Below are 20,452 nucleotides of genomic sequence, written 5' to 3' on the forward strand. Positions count from 1 at the left end.
CCTTAAAAGCAACGATGAAGCTTTAAGTACAAGAATGCAGTTTCCTCTGGGTGATATGGAGGCTGCACTGCTGCCTCACAGGGATCTGTATTCGATTCCAGCTTTGGGACGCTGTCTGTGTGGAGTTTGCATATTTTCTCTATGTCTGCATGGGTTTCTTCCAGGTTCTCCTGTTTCCTCCCACAGTTCAAAGATGTGCAGGTTAGATGGACTGACCATGGTAAATTGTCTATAGTGTATAGGGATATGTATGCTTGGTGTATTAGCATTGGGAAATGCAGGATTATAGGGATAAGGAAGGGGGTTGGTCTGGATGGAATGATCTTTAGACGATCAGTGTGGACTCAATCGCCTGCTTCCATATTGTAGGGATTCTATCAGTTGTGAGTGAGACAAAAAATAGGGGTTTTACCTGTAACATAGATGATCATAAATCTAATTAGGATGTTAGAAGAAACTCTTTTATCCAGACAGTAGTGAAAATGTGGGGAATGCTACCACAGGCTGCAGTTGAGGCAAATTGCAGAGATGAATTGAAGGGGAAGTTATATAAACAGAGAAAGAGTGCTATATAAACACAAGTTCTTGCTCTCTCTCTTTCCCTCTCTCTCTCCACATGAAAGCATTCATATTGTTTGAGTGCTCCTACCTTGCTTTGGGTTTGTGACCTGAAGTGAGGAGATGCTTTATCATGTGTGAGTCTGCTTTGCATCAGCTGCATGTGTCAGGAGAAAGCAGCAATTATTAATCACAGCCAGAAGACAATGCCTGGCCTGTATGTCACATCTGTACCACAAAACAATATGTATATACATGCACACACTGAAACCGTAAGAGCGTCCAAGAGACAAGCAGCTGTAGCCATCTCACAATTTATCAGATCAAAGCTGATTCTGAGACTATGCAAAGACATCAGGACAGCTGCCCAGAATTTTTCTCAAAGAGGGAGATTTTAAAAAGCATTTTAAAAGAGGAGAGAGGGCTTAAGAGATGGAGATATTGAGGGAGGGAATTGAAGAGGCATAAGGCTTGAGTAGCAAAAATCACTGATCCCAATCCATTCCTGCTCCAGTGTCATGCTTCTGATTAGTCTACAGAATTATGGTCAGTCCCAGTCAATATGGGAAGTTATGATCAATCTCAGCCAACAGGAGGAATTGTCATCATTTTTTGTCGGTGCGGAATATTGGTCACTCTCAATCACTGCGACTACAACCATTTTCAGTCAATGTGGGGAAGTTATACACACTCTTAGATAGTATGTCACTCCTCATCAATTTGGACAGTTCTGGTCATTGTGGTGAGGTTGGGGCTTATGATTATTCTCAGTCTGCATGGGGAGGTCTGCTCACTCCTGGTCTGTGGGGAGTTACAGTCACAGTTGATCCGCATTTGGATTTATTGTAATTTTTCATTAGCTTTTATGAATTTGGTCACTTCTCAGTGTATGTATAAGGGATTAATGTAACAGGTAGTTCAGAATGAGGTGGACAGCACGCAAAGTGTTAAATATATATGAAGCAAAGGTAAATAGATTGATGCCAGAGACACTTATCCAGTTCCCATTCCTGTATCAGGAATAGTAAAATTAAATTTGCGTTGGGAGCATAGGCTGTCAGGGAAGGATGTGGTGGAAATGTGGAACTTTTTCAAAGAGCAGATACGACGTGTCCATGATATGTATGTACCTATCAGGCAGGAAAGAAATGGTCGTGTGAGGGAGCCTTGGTTGACGAGAGAGGTTGAATGTCTGGTAAAGAGGAAGAAGGAGGCTTACATAAGGTTGAGGAAACAGGATTCAGACAGAGCAGTGGAGGGATACAGGATAGCCAGAAGGGACCTGAAGAAAGGGATTAGGAGAGCTAAGAGAGGGCATGAAAAATCGTTGGCGGATAGGATCAAGGATAACCCCAAGGCATTTTATGCGTATGTGAGAAACCTGAGAATGACGAGAACGAGGGTAGGTCCGATCAAGGACAGTAGTGGGAGACTGTGTATTGAGTCGGAAGAGATAGGAGAGGTCTTGAACAAGTACTTCTCTTCAGTATTTACGAACGAGAGGGACCGTATTGTAGAAGAGGAGAGTGTGAAATGGACTGGTAAGCTAGAAGAGATACCTGTTAGGAAGGAAGATGTGTTGGACATTTTGAACAACTTGAGGATAGACAAGTCCCCCGGGCCTGACGGGATATATCCTAGGATTATGTGGGAAGCAAGAGAGGAAATTGCAGTACCGTTGGCAATGATCTTCTCGTCTTCACTGGCAACGGGGGTGGTACCAGGGGACTGGAGAGTAGCGAATGTTGTGCCCCTGTTCAAAAAAGGGAATAGGGATAACCCCGGGAATTACAGGCCTGTTAGTCTTACTTCTGTGGTAGGCAAAGTAATGGAAAGGGTACTGAGGGATAGGATTTATGAGTATCTGGAAAGACACTGCTTGATTAGGAACAGCCAGCACGGATTTGTGAAGGGTAGGTCTTGCCTTACAAGTCTTATTGAATTCTTCGAGGAGGTGACCAAGCATGTGGATGAGGGCAGAGCAGTGGATGTAGTGTACATGGATTTTAGTAAGGCATTTGATAAGGTTCCCCATGGTAGGCTTATGCGGAAAGTCAGGAGGCATGGGATAGAGGGAAATTTGGCCAATTGGATAGAAAACTGGCTAACCGGTCGAAGGCAGAGAGTGGTGGTAGATGGTAAATATTCAGCCTGGAGCCCAGTTACAAGTGGAGTTCCGCAGGGATCAGTTCTGGGTCCTCTGCTGTTTGTAATTTTTATTAATGACTTAGATGAGGGAGTCGAAGGGTGGGTCAGTAAATTTGCAGATGATACGAAGATAGGTGGAGTTGTGGACAGTGAGGAGGGCTGTTGTCGGCTGCAGAGGGACTTAGATATGATGCAGAGCTGGGCTGAGGAGTGGCAGATGGAGTTCAACCCTGCCAAGTGTGAGGTTGTCCATTTTGGAAGAACAAATAAGAATGTGGAATACAGGGTTAATGGTAGGGTTCTTAGTCAGGTGGAGGAACAGAGGGATCTTGGGGTCTATGTACATAGATCTTTGAAGGTTGCCACTCAGGTGGATAGAGTTTGTAAGAAGGCCTATGGAGTATTATCGTTCATTAGCAGAGGGATTGAATTCAAGAGTCGTGAAGTGATGTTGCAGCTGTACAGGACTTTGGTTAGGCCACAGTTGGAGTACTGTGTGCAGTTCTGGTCGCCTCACTTTAGGAAAGATGTGGAAGCTTTGGAGAGGGTGCAGAGAAGATTTACCAGGATGTTGCCTGGAATGGAGAGGAAGTCGTACGAGGATAGGTTGAGAGTTCTCGGCCTTTTCTCGTTGGAACGGCGAAGGATGAGGGGTGACTTGATAGAGGTTTATAAGATGATCAGAGGAATAGATAGAGTAGACAGTCAGAAACTTTTTCCCCGGGTACAACAGAGTGTTACAAGGGGACATAAATTTAAGGTGAAGGGTGGAAGGTATAGGGGAGATGTCAGGGGTGGGTTCTTTACCCAGAGAGTGGTGGGGGCATGGAATGCCCTGCCCGTGGGAGTGGTAGAGTCGGAATCATTGGCGACCTTTAAGCGGCATTTGGATAGGTACATGGATGGGTACTTAATCTAGGTTAGAAGTTCGGCACAACATCGTGGGCCGAAGGGCCTGTTCTGTGCTGTATTGTTCTATGTTCTATGTTCTATGTTCTATGTTCTATGTTCTATGTTCTATGTTCTATGATTCAATCATTTGTTAAGAGAATAGTAGCAGAACACTTAGAAAATTGCAATACAATCAGGCAGAATCAATATGGTTTTCTGAAAGGGTAATAGTGTTTGACAACTTGTTTTATAAACCAGTCTTTGAGGATGCAACACGCAGGATAGTTCAAGGGGAACCAGTAAATGTAGGGAATTTAGATTTCCAATAAGCGTTCAAGAACATGTCACCTAAAAGGTGACAATGCAAGTTAAGAGCTTATACTTTTGAGGGTGCTATTTTCACATAGAAAAGAGGAAGACTGGCTAACTAGCAGGAAACAGAGAGTTGGCAGAAATGGGTCATTTTCAGTTTGGAAAATTGTTACATGTTAAGTGCCACAGGGATCAGTGCTGGGGCCTCAACAATGCATGATCTATACAAACGGCACGTTGCAGGCAAGAACAGTGTTGAAATTTGTTGAAAAGGTAGGAAAATATGTCATCATGTTGAAAAGGTAGGAAAACATGTTCTGAGGAAGCTATAAAGACCGATTTACCATGAAGACAATGGCAGAAGAATTGAGGAGCCCAAATTCCTGTCTTGAAAACCCAGTATTCTTCATGGTCAGGGGAGCAACGTGGTGCACAGTTTCCTGAAATAGTTGGATGTTCAATGATCAGCTAATCATACTGAAATGAGACTTCGAAATGCCTCGGGTTTGGAACCACAGTATGGAGATCAGACCAGGTGAGAATAGGTCCACTTTCAGTTCATTTCTCATGGATTGTCATCCTTTTGAAGAGCTCATATCTTCCTGCAGTTATGGTTTCTGTGCATCATGGAGGTGGTGCTCAGCAGTTTGCTTGTGAGGCAAAGGTCAGCTAATCATTTCGAGTGGGGGTTAGATATCCATTTGGTGGTTCAGATGCCCTTTGACACTGTCCACTGTGGAAAAGGGCCCTCCATTTTTGTTTAGCAGCAGGAAGAGCGGGCGCATGACCAGGAGGCTGCCAGGAAGGTCAATCACTGCTTTGCGAACTTACCTCAAGCATCGAGACCCTCTTTTTTTTTAGCAGCAGGAAGAGTGGGAGTGACGACCAGGGGACTACCAGGAAGTTAAATCACTGCTTACTTCATGAATAGGCAGAGCACACGCTGAGCACGAGCAGACACAGGACTGCTGAGTAAGTGAAGTAATATATTTGGGCTGTTGCATTACCCAAAACACTATGTAGGTAGTGTCTCCCACACATCCTCCTTCTCCATCCTAAAAATAAGTTCTGTGCGCCATATGGGGGAGGTAACTAGCTTTTTTTATTCTTTACTTTTTAACAGTCTCTTTGGGAATTTAGAATAGTGGGAATAGAGGTTAGGGCAGTTGAATGTTCCTACTTCAGCATGTGGGAGGTAAGGGTCACCACTGGTGTTCCCACTGGCTTCATCTGCAGGAAGTACACCCAACTCCATCTCATTGAACCCACATTAGGGAGCTGGAGCTGAAGCTGGATGAACTTCGGATCATTTGAAATGCAGAGGGGATTGTTGAGAGGAGTTACAGGGAGGTAGTCACGCCTCAGGTATAAGAAAAATGCAGGTGGGTTTCAGTCAGGAGACTGAAAGGGTATCAGCAGACAGTGCAGAGATACCCAATGGCCATTCCCCTCAATACCAATACACCATTTTGGATACTGTTGGGAGGGGGGACTTACCAGGGGTAAACCATGGCCTACAGGTCTCTGGCACAGAGTCTGTCCCTATTGCTCAGAGGGGAGTGGGGGAGAGGAGCAGCATTAGTCATTGGGGAGTCCATAGTTAGGGGGATAAATAGGAGGTTCTGTGGGAACGGGAGAGACTCACAGTTGGTGTGTTGCCTCCCAGGTGCCAGGATTCATGATGTCTCAGATTGTATTTTCAGGATCCTTGACAGAGAGAGGTGTACCAGCCCGAAGTCATGTTCCACGTAGGCACTAACGACCTAAGTAGGAAAAGGGATGGTGATTTAACGCAGAAATTCAGTGAGCTAGGGTGGAAGCTTAGTGGTAGAACAAACAGAGTTGTTACCACTGTTTTGTTACCCATGCCACGTGCTGGTGAGGTGAGGAATAGGGAACGAGAGGAGTTGAACACATAGCTACAAGGATGGTGCAGGAGGGAGGGTTTCAGATACCTGGATAATTGGGGCTCATTTGGGGGTAGGTGGTACCTCTATACACAGGATGGTTGACACCTGAACCAGAGGGGTAGCAATATCCTGGGGGGGATATTTGCTAATGCTCTTCGGAAGGGTTTAAATTAATTCTGCAGAGGGATGGAAACCTAAATTCCAGTGTCCAGGAGGTTGAGAGTAGTGAGGTCAGAAATAATGGTTTCCAGGTCACAAGAGTGCACTGGCAAGCAGGAAGGTGGTTTGAAGTGAGTCTACTTCAATGCCAGGAGCATCCGGCATAAGGTGGGTGACTTGCAGCATGGGTTGGTACCTGGGACTTCGATGTTGTGACCATTTCAGAAACATAGATAGAGCATGGACAGGAATGATTGTTGCAGGTTCAGGAATTTAGATGTTTCAGTAAGAACAGAGAAGATGGTAAAAGAGGGGGAGGTGTGACATTGTTAGTCAAGGACAGGATTAAAGTGGCAGAAAGGACATTTGAGGACTTGTCTACTGAGGTAATATGGGCTGCAGATAAAAACAGGAAAGGAGAGGTCACCCTACTGGGAGTTTTCTATGTCCCTCTGAATAGTTCCAGAGATGTAGAGGAAAGGATAGCAAAGATGATTCTGGATAGGAGCGAGAGTAACAGGGTAGTTGTTATGTAGTTGTTAGCTTTCCAAATGCTGACTGGGAATACTATGGCTCAAGTACTTTAGAAGGGTCAGTTTTTGTTCAATACGTGCAGGAGGGTTTTCTGACACAGTATGTAGACAGGCCAACAAGGGCTGAGGTCACATTGGATTTTGTAACGGTTAATGATCCTAGCCAGGTGTTAGATTTGGAAGTAGGTGACACTTTGGTGCTCATGACCACCATTCAGTTATGTTTACTTTAGCAGTGGAAAGGGTTAGGTAGGCGCAGGTAGGTTCACAAAGGCTCAGTTAGGGCACTTGAGAGTTACAAGTTAGCCAGGAAAGACCAAAAGGGAGCATGAAGAAGAGCCAGGAGGGGACTTGAGAAGTCATTGGCGGACAGGTTCAAGGAAAACCTGAAAGCTTTCTGAAGGTATATCAGGAATAAAAGAATAACTAGAGTAAGATTAGGGCCAATCAAGGACAGTAGTGGGAAGTTGTGCATGGAGTCCAAGGAGATAGGGGAGGCACTAAATGAATAGTGTTCGTCTGTGCTCACACCGGAAAAAGGCAATGTTGTTGAGTAGAATACTGAAATACAGACTACTAGACTAGAGGGGATTAAGTTCACAAGGAGGAGCTGTTAACAATTCTGGCAAGTGTGAAAATAGATGGGATTTATCCTAGAATTCTTTGGGAAGCCAGAGAGCTTGCAAAGCCTTTGGGTTTTTTTCTTTATGTCCTCATTGTCTACAGGAATAGTGCCAGAAGACTGGAAGATAGCAAACATTGTCCCCTAGTTGAAGACGGGAGTAGTGACAACCCTGATAATTATAGACCAGTGAGCCTTACTTCAGTTGTGGGTAAAGTTTTGGAAAAGATTACAAGATATAGGATTTCTAATCAACAAGAAAGGAATGACTTGATTATAGATAGTCAACACGGTTTTGTGAAGGGTAGGTCGTGCCTCACAAGCATTACTGAGTTCTTTGAGAAGGTGACCAAACAGGTGGATGAGGGTAAAGTGATTCATGTGGTGTTTTTGGATTTCAGTAAGGTGTTTGATAAAGCTCCTCACAGAAGGCTATTGCACAAAATACTGAGGCATGGGATTGATGGTGATTTAGCATTTCGGATCAGAAATTGGCTAGCTGAAAGAAGACAGAGTGTGGTGGTTGATGGGAAATATTTATTCCGGAGTTCAGTTCCTAGTGGTGTACTGCAAGAATCTGTTTTAATGCACTGCTGTTTGTCATTATTATAAATGACCTGGATGAGGGTGTAGAAGGCTGGTTAGTAAATTTGCATATGACACTAAGGTAAGTGGAGTTGTGGATAGTGCTAAAGGATGCTGCAGGTTACAGAGGGACATAGATAAACTGCAGAGCTGGGCTGAAAGGTGGCAAATGAAGTTTAATGCAGAAAAGTGTGAGGTGATTCACTTTGGAAGGGCCACAGGAATAAAGAGTACTAAGCTAATGATAAGATTCTTAGTAGTGTAGATGACCAGAGAGATATCGATGTCTATGCATAGGCATCCCTGAAAGTTGCCATCCAGATTGATAAGGTAGGTAAGAAGGCATACGGTATGTTAGCTTTAATTGGTAGAGGGATTGAGTTTCAGAACCACAAGGTCATGTTGCAGCTGTACAAAACTCTGGTGCTATCACACTTGGAGTATTGTGTACAGTTCTGGTCACCGCATTATAGTAAGGATGTGGAAGCTTTGGAAAGGATTCAGAGGAGATTTACTGGGTTGTTGCCTGGTATAGAGAGAAGGCCTTATGAGGAAAGACTGAGGGACTTGAGGCTGTTTTCATTAGAGAGAAGAAGGCTGAGAGGTGAGTTAATTGAGACATGCAAGATAATCAGAAGTTTAGATACGGTAGACAGTAAGAGTGTTTTTCCTCAGATGGTGATGGCTAGCACAAGGAGACATAGCTTTAAATTGAGAGGTAATAGATATAGACAGATGTCAAAGGTAGTTTCTTTATTCAGAGTAATAGGGGTGTGGAACGCACTGCCTGCAACAGTAGTAGACTCACCAAGTTTACAGGTATTTAAGTGGTCATTGGATAAACATATAGATGAAAATGGAATTATGTACATAATATGGGCTTCAGATTTGAACAGGTCAGCTCTACATCGAGGGCCAAAGGGCCTGTACTGAGGTGTAATGCTCTAAGTTCTATGTTCTATGAAAAATTGTATGTAGAAGGTGTACAACCTGCACAGAACTGCCCACCTTGACAAGACCTGTCAAGAGGCATCAACAAGTGTACAATATCAAAATATACATTTGTAAACGAAAATGATTTTTTCTCAATAGAGTGTCGACTACAAGTTGGACCTTTAAGTAAGAGAACTGTGTCTTTTCTCCTGTGTGCAAAAAAACTTGTGATTATTCAATAAGGTGGTACAGTAGATGTCGGAGAAAAACTACTGGGTAGAAATAGGCATTAAGTTAGCATTGGAATAGGAGTATCAGCACCACAAGCCTTATCTACCATTCAATGAGATCATGGCTGATCTCTGGTCTAACTCCATATGAGGCATGAGTGCCCATAGGATATGGTACAGACTCATATATTAGAATGGGTGCAGCATAGAGAGAGAGAGAGAGAGAGACAGAGAGAGAAAGAGAGAGAAAGAGAGAAAGATGAGAGTTGCTGGCATGGTTCTGTTTTAATCTCAAGTTTTAAATTTTGACCACAGCATGACAGACTCTGGGCAGGCTTTCCATTCAGCTCACCTCAGGAACTGGCTGGCCTTTAGGTCTATACTGGATCACCTGCCCTTATGGACAAAAAAAATCAGAATTCCAGGGTGGCCACTTTTAAAGATCCAATTTGTCGAGCCAAGATTTCTCCAGAGTCTCTGCACTCACCCCACCCAGGAACAAAATTCAAAGTCTAAGTGTCTGCAGAGGGATACAGAGGAATGCTGAGGGTAGCTTAAATAGGCGAGCAAAAATGTGGCAGGTGGAAAACAATGTGGAAAAACATGAATATTCAGGAAGAATATACAAAACAGAGCATTTTTGAAAGGAGACAGACTGCAGGCCACTATGATGAAAACAGCTGGGTGTCCATTATGTATGGGGTTCTTTATAAAAATACATGCAGGTAGAGCAAGTCAAATGAGCAAATGAAATGTTGGCCCTCATTGCAAAGGGATGGAGTGTAAATGTATGGAAGTCTCATTGCAACTGTACAAAGCATTAGTGAAACCATATCTAGAGTACTGTGTAGGGAGTTGGTCACGTTCTTAAGGAGGGACTTACACTGCAGCAGTTCAGAAATAGGTTACTGGCCTATTGCTGAGATGTGAGGTTTTCTTATAAGGGAAGATTGAACAGGTTGAGCTCTGCAATTAGTGTACTTAGAATAATAAATGCTGACTGTAATGAAACATCCAGTGTGCTGAAGGGACTAGACAGGGCAAATGATGATAGCATGACTCCCCTTATGGGCGAACGCAGAACAAGGTGAAGCAGGTTCAGAATGGACCCTATCCCATTTTAGACAAAGGTAGCAGGGGATTTATTCCCCTTCCCACTTGGAATGTTCTTCCCTGGAAAGTAGTGGAGGGCAGGTCATTAAATATAGAGTCATGGAGTCGCAGAGTTGTTCAGCACAGAAACAGACCCTTTGCTCCAACTTGTCCATGCTGACCAGATATCCTAAATTAATCTAGTCCCATTTGCCAGCACCTGTCCCAGATCCCTCTTAAACCCTTCCGATTCATATCCCTATTCAGATGCTTTTTAAATGTGGTCATTGTACCAGCCTCCACCACTTCCTCTGCAGCTCATTCCAAACAAGCACCATTCTCTGCATGAAAAAGGTTGCCCCCCCCAGGTCGATTTAAATCTTTGCCCTCTCACTTTAAACACATGTAGTCTAGTTTGAATTCTCCTACTCAGGAAAAAAGACCTTGGCTACTCAAATTTCCATACCCCCTCATGATTTTATAAACCTCTATGTTGTCACCCCTGAGCCTCTAATGCGCCAGGGAAAACAGCCCCAGCCTATTCAGCCTCTCCCTATAGCTCAAACCCTCCAATTCTGGCAACATCCTTGTAAACATTTTCTGAACCCTTTCAAATTTAGCAACATCTTTCTTACAGCAGGGAGACTAGAACTGAATGCAAAATTTCAAAACTGGCCAAACCAATATCATAGGCAAAAGTGAGGACTGCAGATGCTGGAAACAACAGTCTGGATTAGAGTGGAGCTAGAAAAGACAGCAGGTCAGGCAGCATCCGAGGAGCAGGAAAATCGATGTTTCACGCAAAAGCCCTTCAACAGGAATCGAGGCAGGGAGCCTCCAGGGTGGAGAGAAAAATTGGGGGGGGCAGGGGGGAGCTGGGGAGAAGGTAGGAAAGAGTACAATAGGTGAATGGGGGTAGGGGTGGAGGTAGCAAAGAGGAGGGTGGAGCGGATAGGTGGGAAGGGAGATTGGCATGTAGGACAGGTCATGGGGACAGTGCTGAGCTGGAAGGTTGGAACTGAGGTAAGGTGGGGGGAGGGGAAATGAGGAAACTGTGAAGTCCACATTGATGCCCTGGGTTGAAGTGTTCCAAAGTAAAAGATGAGGTGTTCTTCCTCCAGTCGTTGAGGGGTGAGGGAGCGGCGGTGGAGGAGGCCCAGGACCTCATCCCTCACCTCCATCCAAGGTCCCAAAGGAGTCTTCCACATCCATTAAAGTTTCGCCTGCACATCCACCAATGTCATTTATTATATCAGTTGCTCCTGATGCGGTCTCCTCCACATTGAGGAGACTGGACACCTCCTCACAGAGCGCTTTAGGGAACTTCTCCAGGACACCCGCACCAATGAACCCCACTGCCCTGACGCCCAACATTTCAACTCCTCCTCCCATTATGCCGAGGACATGCAGATCCTGGGCCTCCTCCACCGCCGCTCCCTCACCACCCGACGCCTGGAGGAAGAACGCCTCATCTTCCGCCTTGCAACACTTCAACCTCAGGGCATCAGTGTGGACTTCACCAGTTTCCTCATTACCCCTTCCCCCACCTTACCCCAGTTCCAAACTTCCAGCTCAGCATCATCCTCATGAACTGTCCTACCTGCCAATTATCTTCCCATCTATCCATCCATCCTCCCCTCTGACTTATCACCCCCATCCCCACCCCCATTCACCACTGTACTCTTTGCTACATTCCCCCACCCTCCTCTCTGACCTATCACCTCCATCCCCATACCTATTCACCTATTACTCTTTGCTACCTTCTCCCCACCCCGTCATTTCTCTCTCCACCACGGAAGCTCCCTGCCTCCATTTCTGATGAAGGGCTTTGGCCCGAAACGTCAATTTTCCTGCTCCTCGGATGCTGCCTGACCTGCTGTGCTTTTCCAACACCATTCTAATCCAAACCAATATCCTGTACAGTCACAACATGACACCACAAATCCTATACTTCAAGGTTGAGTTGAACAGATTTTGCAAGGGAATTAGGGTTCCGGTGCAAAACAGGCTGAAAATTGGAGTCAAGGCCACAATCAGATCAACCGTAATCTTCCTGAATGACAGACGTGGCTCAAAGTGCCGAAACTTACATTCCAGCTTCTATTCCTCAGGTTCTTAATTCTCAATGAGAATGTCTCAGGATTTTTACAAATAATCTCTCCACTTGCCGTTAAAAGTTTCCACTAAGATAGAGTTGAAAAGTATCTTTCTCTTTGTTCTCAATTAAGGTTAGATTAGATTAGATTTGATTGCTTACAGTGTAGAAACAGGCCTTTCGGCCCTACAAGTCCATACTGACCCTCCAAAGAATAACCCACCCAGATTCATTTGCCTCTGACTAATGCACCTAACAGTATGAGCAACTTAGCATGGCCAATTCACCTGACCTGCATAACTTTGGATTGTGGGAGGAAACCGGAACACCCGAAGGAAACCAACGCAGCCACGGGGAGAATGTGCAAACTCCACACAGACAGTCACCCGAGGTTGGAAGATGTGTAATATATATATTTTGCAAGTTATCTGCTTTGTATTTGCCCTAACACTCAAGAGGAGGTTAAACATATTCCAGCAATACACCAACAGGCAGAGTTCTAATTCCAGTCACTTTCCACTCCAACATCTATGCTACACACATTGCCTGTTCACATTGATAATGTGGACTTTTTTCTCCATCCATGAGAGATGTGGGAGGTTTGAGGGAAGCAGTGCTTTCCTCATACAGAAATTGGTTCTGGGTCAGAGGTCACAGGTCAGAGAAGTTAAGTCCTACTTACCGCCACTGGTAAGGGTGTTTGGGAGACCTGGAAAGGGAATCAGAACCACAAAGAGTTAGAGAGACAAACGATTAACAACATTATACTTGCAAATACACTAAAATGACCCATCACATGACCTGTTCATGAGATCAATCTTACTCATACACATGAATAATGTACTCATCGGGAATTTACATGCTGCATTCTCTGAGCACACAGACCATCCATTGGTGAGACAAATTCAAATTGCTACATTGCTCACATCAGGTGAATGTGAGATTAATGACTAAGTATTTTTGCACCACTTGTGATGAAAGTGTCAGTGTACCCAGTGAGTACCCATTGCTGCCACTAATTACTTATAGTCTCTCATAATGTCCATTTGCGCCACTAGCAATCTCAGGATATTCCATACACAGGAATGATGAAAGATAGACAGTGCAGGAGAGAGAGAGAGAGAGAGAGACCTGCACAGTTACTGCCTTTGCTGTTTTTGAATTTGTGTATTGCTGGACATCAGAGTGCATCTGGGAAAATTAACAGACAGTGAAACTCACAACTAATCTTGGAGGAACTGTTGGGCGAAGTTCACAGCACAGAATCAGATAAGTTAATTGTTTTAAGTCTGTCCAAGAGAAAGGCTGCAGTAGTGAGTACAGTGGATTCTTTCTTGATTATATGTTTTTAGAGATAAGTCTCTTGATTAAATTTAAAATATAAGCCATAGCTATTAATTTAACCTGGGGCAGTGTTTGTAGAGGAAGAACATGGTGTTATTTTCTGGGTCTGTAGATTGTGAAGGAGCAAAAATGGCCTTTGCAGTGATATATACTTCATGTCAGATGTGGGAATTTAACGAGTTTAAGGGTTACTGCGGATTATATCTGCCATAAATGCTGTTGGATGCGAATCTTATCAGATCGAGTGGGTCGGTTGGCAAACAGATAGAAGCGATGAGGAATTTGCAACAGCAACAGTATGTGGTGGATGGCAGTTATAGGAAGGGGGGAAGTCTCAGTTACAGTCACATAGATGGGTTAACTCCAGGAAGGGTAAGAGAGGTAGGCAGCTACTACAGGAGTCTTTTGTGGATATACCCATTTCAAACAAGTATGCTGTTTTGGAAAATGTAGGGGGTGATGGATTCTCAGGGGAACGTAGCACGAACAGCCAAGTTTCTGGTATTAAGACTGGCTCTAATGCAATGAGGTCAAGGTCGGGCTTCCAAGAGATCAATTGTGTTAGGGGATTCTGTAGTCAGAGGTATAGACAGACGTTTCTGTGGTCAGCAGAGAAAAAGCAAAATGGTGTGTTGTTTCCCTGGTGCCAGGATCAAGGATGTCTCAGAGACGGTGCAGAATGTTCTCACGGGGGAGAGGGGCCAGCAGGAGATCATTGTCCACATTGGAACCAACGACATAGGAAGGGAAAAGGCTGAGACTCTGAAGGGAGATTACAGAGAGTGAGGCAGAAATTTAAAAAGGAGGTCCTCAAGGCTCGTAATATCTGGATTACTCCCAGTGCTGCGAGCTAGTGAGGTCAGGATTAGGAGGATAGAGCAGATGAATGCATGGCTGAGGAGCTGGTGTATGGGAGAAGGATTCACATTTTTGGATAATTGGAATCTCTTTTGGGGTAGAAGTGACCTGTCCAAGAAGGACGGATTGCACCTAAATTGGAAGGGGACTAATATACTGACAGGGAAATTTGCTAGAACTGCTTGGGAGGATTTAAACTAGTAAGGTGGGGGGGGTGGGACCCAGGGAGATAGTGAGGAAAGAGATCGATCTGAGACGGGTACAGCTGAGAACAGAAGTGAGTCAAACAGTCAGGGCAGACAGGGACAAGGTAGGGCTAATAAATTAAACTGCATTTATTCAATGCAAGGGGCCTAACAGGGAAGGCAGATGAACTCAGGGCATGGTTAGGAACATGGGACTGGGATATCATAGCAATTACGGAAACATAGCCCAGGGATGGGCAGGACTGGCAGCTTAATGTTCCAGGATACAAATGCTACAGGAAGGATAGAAAGGGAGGCAAGAGAGGAGGGGGAGAGGCATTTTTGATAAGGGATAGCATTACAGCTGTGCTGAGGGAAGATATTCCCGGAAATACATCCAGGGAAGTTATTTGGGTGGAACTGAGAAATAAGAAAGGGATGATCACCTTATTGGGATTGTATTATAGAACCCCCCCCCCCCCCCCAATAGTCAGAGGGAAATTGAGAAACAAACTTGTAGGGAGACCTCAGCTATCTGTAAGAATAAGAGGGTAGTTATGCTAGAGGATTTTAACTTTCCAAGCATTGACTGGGACTGCCATTGTGTTCAAGGTTTAGATGGAGAGGAATTTCTTAAGTGTGTACAAGGACATTTTCTGATTCAGTATGTGGATGTACCTACTAGAGAAGGTGCAAAACTTGACCTACTCTTGGGAAATAAGGCAGGGCAGGTGACTGAGGTATTAGTGGGGGAGCACTTTGGAGCCAGCGACCATAATTCTATTCGTTTTAAAATAGTGATGGAAAAAGACAGACCAGATCTAAAAGTTGAAGTTCTAAATTGGAGAAAGGTCAATTTTGAACGGTATTAGGCAAGAACTTTTGAAATCTGATTGGAGGCAGATGTTCGCAGGTAAAGGGACGGCTGGAAAATGGGAAGCCTTCAGAAATGAGATAACAAGAATCCAGAGAAAGTATATTCCTGTCAGGGTGAAAGGGAAGGCTGGTAGGTATAGGGAATGCTGGATGACTAAAGAAATTGAGGGTTTGGTTAAGAAAAAGAAGGAAGCATATGTCAGGTATAGGGCTCATGCCCGAAACGTCGATTCTCCTGCTCCTTGGATGCTGCCTGACCTGCTGCGCTTTTCCAGCAACACATTTTCAGCATATGTCAGGTATAGACAGGATAGATCAAGTGAATCCTTAGAAGACTATAAAGAAAGTAGAAGTATACTTAAGAGGGAAATCAGGAGGGCAAAATGGGGACATGAGATAGCTTTAGCAAATAGAATTAAGGAGAATCCAAAGGGTTTTTACAAATATATTAAGGACAAAAGGGTAACTAGGGAGAGAATAGGGCCCCTCAAAGATCAGAAGAGATACTAAATGAATATTTTGCATCAGTACTTACTGTGGAAAAAGATATGGAAGATACAGACTGTAGGGAAATAGATGGTGACATCTTGCAAAATGTCCAGATTACAGAGGAGGAAGTGCTGGATGTCTTGAAATGGTTAAAGGTGGATAAATCCCCAGGACCTGATCAGGTGAACCCGAGAACTCTCTGGGAAGCTAGAGAAGTGATTGCTGGGCCTCTTGCTGAGATATTTGTATCATTGCTAGTCACAGGTGAAGTGCTGGAAGACTGGAGGTTGGCAAACGTGGTGCCACTGTTTAATGAAGGGCGGTAAAAACAAGCCAGGGAACTATAGACCGGTGAGCCTGAGCCTGACCTCAGTGGTGGGCAAGTTGTTGGAGGGAATCCTGAGGGACAGGATGTACATGTATTTGGAAAGGCAAGGAGTGATTCGGGATAGTCAACATGGCTTTGTGTGTGGGAAATCATGTCTCACAAACTTGATTGAGTTTTTTGAAGAAGTAGCAAGGAAGATTGATGAGGGCATAGCAGTAGATGTGATCTATATGGACTTCAGTAAGGCGTTTGACAAGGTTCCCCATGGGAGACTGATCAGCAAGGTTAGATCTCATGGAATAAAAGGAGAACTAGCCATTTAGCTACAGAACTGGCTCAAAGTAGAAAACACAGGGTGGTGGCGGAGGGTTGTTTTTCAGACTGGAGGTCTGTGACCAGTGGAGTGCCACAAGGATCGGTGCTGGGCCCTCTACTTTTTGTCATTTACATAAATGTTTTAGATGTGAGCATAAGAGGTACAGTTAGTAAGTTTGCAGATGACACCAAAATTGGATGTGTAGTGGACAGCGAAGAGGGTTGCCTCAGATTACAACAGGATCTGGATCAAATGGGCCAATGGGCTGAGAAGTAGCATATGGAGTTTAATTCAGATAAATGCGAGGTGCTGCATTTTGGGAAAGCAAATTTTAGCAGGACTTATACACTTAATGGTAAGGTCCTAGGGAGTGTTGCTGAACAAAGAGACCTTGGAGTGCAGGTTCATAGCTCCTTGAAAGTGGAGCCACAGGTAGATAGGATAGTGAAGAAAGCGTTTGGTATGCTTTCCTTTATTGGTCAGAGTATTGAGTGCAGGAGTTGGGAGGTCATGTTGCGGCTGTACAGGACATTAGTTAGGCCACTGTTGGAAGATTGCGTGCAATTCTGGTCTCCTTCCTATCTGAAAGATGTTGTGAAACTTGAAAGGGTTCAGAAAAGACTTACAAGGATGTTGCCAGGGTTGGAGGATCTGAGCTACAGGGAGAGGCTGAACAGGCTGGGGCTGTTTTCCCTGGAGCGTCGGAGGCTGAGGGGTCACCTTATAGAAGTTTACAAAATTATGAGGGGCATGGATAGGATAAATAGACAAAGTCTTCTCCCTGGGGTTGGGGAGTCCAGAACTAGAGGGCATAGGTTTAGGGTGAGAGGGGAAAGATATAAAAGAGACCTAAGGGGCAACATTTTCACGCAGAGGGTGGTACGTGTATGGAATGAGCTTCCAGAGAATGTGGTGGAGGCTAGTACAATTAAAACTTTTAAGAGGCATTTGGATGGGTATATGAATTGGAAGGGTTAGAGGGATAGGGCCGGGTGCTGGCAGGTGGGACTAGATTGGGTTGGGATATCTGGACGGGTTGGACTGAAGGGTCTGTTTCCGTGCTTTATATCTCTATGACTCTATATCCCTCCTTCGCAACATTCATTCTTGATATTTCAGGTATTTATTACTGATAGGCTTATTCTCCTTTCACCCTCCTTCAGTTGTTCCTCGGATGTTTATCCAGCTATTACAATGCCACTCACACATCAATCCACACTTCATTGCTGTGTCTATTGGTGCATGAGTCTGGATACATCTAAACCATCCAACTTTCATAACCCACCTGCTACATAATGTTAGCCTTGCTCACTGACTCTGACATTACACTGACAGTTTTAACTTCAAGAAATGTTTAAATGGAATAAATAAGGGGAAACGTTTCCAGTGGGAGGAAGGTCAGAACCTAAAGGTCACAAATTCAAAATAATTGGCAAAGGAACCAGAGGGGGAGATGAGGTGATTTTATACAGCAATTGTGATCTGGACTGTGCTGCCTCTAAGTGCAGTGGCAGTGGATTCAATCAGAAATTCCAAAATCCAATTGGACAAAAATCTGTAAAGGAGACATTTGTAGTACTATTGGGAAAAATCAGGGGAGTGCGGTTGATTGGACAGAACTTTTGAAGGTTCCAGTATGATGAGCTGAATGGTCTCTTTCTGTGCTGTCTGAATCTCTGATGGTACTTCTGTACAACCTGTCACGATGTGTCTCTGTTTATATGAGAACACACTCACAAACACCCACTGGGTTGGATTTAGAATCATCGAGTTTTCAGGGTTTGGCACAAGGATGAAATATGAAGTGAAACTCCCCCGCTCAATGCTAGGCCGGGCCGGAGAGATGCTCATTACTCACAGACATTGGCCGTCCCTTTGGGGATGGGAAGGTACGAGCCTGCTCTCCATCGTCGGCCATGAAAACCTTTCTTGCATCGACCACAGTCCGGCCCCGTGGTGTTGTGCTCACACTCACAGCTCAGCTTCCCCTTCTTCATGACACAGTTGTTGGCGTGAAGGTTACACTTGCACCTGACAACACACAACAGCAAAAAGCCACCGGTCAGCTCTGTGAGAGATCACATTCTCCGCACCGGCAGTCTGCTCCCCCTTTTTCAGCTACATTATGAAAACAATTGGTAAGGTGAAAATTAGAGTAAAACTCAGAGTTCATGGACAAGTTGACCACTGGGTCAAGAGAGCTATATCTAACCTTGAGCTGTATCTGTCACTTTAAAAGAGTAGAGGTGGCTTTACTTTCAGTTTAAAAGAGGGAGTTTTACTCAGTAAAAAGCCATGCTGTACCAGAAGTATTTGATGGAGTCCGTGTCGGGATGGCTTTACATGACAGCTATCTCCATGCTGTACCTGTCCTTCAACTGTTTGATGGGTGTATTGTTGACAGAGTTTAACTCTGTGTTTAACTTCATCTATCTACCAGCCCTGTAAGTGTTTGATGGGGATAGCTTTTCTCTGTATCTAATCCTTCCTTTACCTGCCTTGGGAATGTTTGATGTATCTGTATAGAGCAGGTTTTACTCTGTATCTAACCTTGTGCTATACCTGCCTGAGGAGGATCTGATGAAGACAGTGTAGAGGTTGCTTTTCTCTGTAACCAGCCCATTCTGTTCCTGTCCTGGGAATGTTCAATTGGTACAATATGAAGGATGTTTACTCCATATCAAACCTTTCCTGGGAGTATTTTGCCTGGATAACACAGAGAGTTTTACTCTGTATCTAACTCTGTGCTGTATCCATTCTGGGAGTACTTAGTAGGGACAGCATAAAGGAAACTTTTCTCCTATTTAACCCCATTTTTTACCTATCCTGGGAGTATTTTGATAGGGACAATGCAGATGGAGCTTTACATTGTATCTAAACCTGGACTGTCCCTGTCCTGAGAGTATTTGACAGGGACAACGTAGAAGTAGCCAGACTCAGTATTTAAACCCATGCCATTCCCCTCTCTGTTCCAGGAGAACCCGTACATGTGCAACAATGAGTGTGATGCTCACATGCCTGAGCTGGCCCACCCTCCCGAGCTGATGTTGGATGAGGAAGGCAGGATTCCCACCAGCTTGTGGCAATGTGTGTCCTGGAGGAGCTTCCCCAAGCCCCTGGTGGTCAACATCACCCTGTCCTGGAGTAAATCACATTAACAAGCCCGCCTACAGGGCAGGAGGGTTGTCACAATGCTGATGTACACCGACTCTCACACTGCCTCGTCAGAGGAGGTGTTGCAGGTGATAATAGGGCATCTGATAGGCCTAAGGACCCCCATTTAAGTATGTGAACTTCAGCAAGGCCTTCAACAAGGGTTGCCATGGTGGATTGGTTACTAAGGTTCAATCACATGGACCCAGGGAGAGCTTGCCAATTGGATACAAAATTGGCTTGATGGCAGGAGACACAGGTGGCAGTGAAGGGTTGCTTTTCAAACTGGAAACCTGTGACCAGCGGTGTGCTGGGTCGATTGTTGTTCATCAGTTATATAAATCATTTGAATGAGAATATAGGAAGAATGTAAGTAAGTTTGCAGATAACACCAAAATTGGTGACCAAGCAGACAGTGAAGAAGGATGTCGAAGAGTGCAATAAGAACTTGATCAGCTGGATCAGTGGGTCAATAGAGTTTAATTGAGAGAAATAGGAGGTGTTGCATTTTGGTAAGGCACACCAGGGCAGGACTCATGCAGTTGATTGTAGGATCCTGGGGGGTGCGGAAAACAGACTGACTTAGGGGTTCAGGTATATAGTTTCTTGGAAGTGGTGTCAGAAGAAGAAAGGGTGGTTTAGAAGGTGTTTGACATGCTTGCCTTCATTGCTCAGACCATTGAGCATAGAAGTTGGGACATCATGTTGAGATTGTACAGGACATTGGTGAGGCTGATTTTAGAATACTGCATGCAGTTCTGGTCACCCAGCTATAGGAAGGATATCATTAAATTGGAATGGTTACAGAAACGATCTACAAACATGTTACCAGGAC

The 20,452-nt window shown here is 44.5% G+C and overlaps 1 protein-coding gene across 13 annotated transcripts in view; it reads right to left on the reverse strand.

Annotated features, from left to right (window-relative positions):
- Positions 1-20,452, reverse strand: part of LOC122541318 (netrin-G1-like) — a 76,402-nt gene that overhangs the window by 15,622 nt on the left and 40,328 nt on the right. For all 13 annotated transcript variants that reach the window (XM_043677975.2, XM_043677974.2, XM_043677976.2 and 10 more), the window contains 2 exons: positions 18,323-18,495; positions 12,751-12,777 (listed from right to left, as the gene is read on the reverse strand). In XM_043677975.2, coding sequence (XP_043533910.1) covers positions 12,751-12,777; positions 18,323-18,495 — 200 coding nt within the window. The remainder of the gene's footprint in view (positions 1-12,750; positions 12,778-18,322; positions 18,496-20,452) is intronic.

The sequence above is a fragment of the Chiloscyllium plagiosum genome, unplaced genomic scaffold, assembly GCF_037043375.1.
Source record: "Chiloscyllium plagiosum isolate Xiang-an unplaced genomic scaffold, Cpla_swu_hap1 HiC_scaffold_35, whole genome shotgun sequence".
NCBI lineage: Eukaryota > Metazoa > Chordata > Chondrichthyes > Orectolobiformes > Hemiscylliidae > Chiloscyllium > Chiloscyllium plagiosum.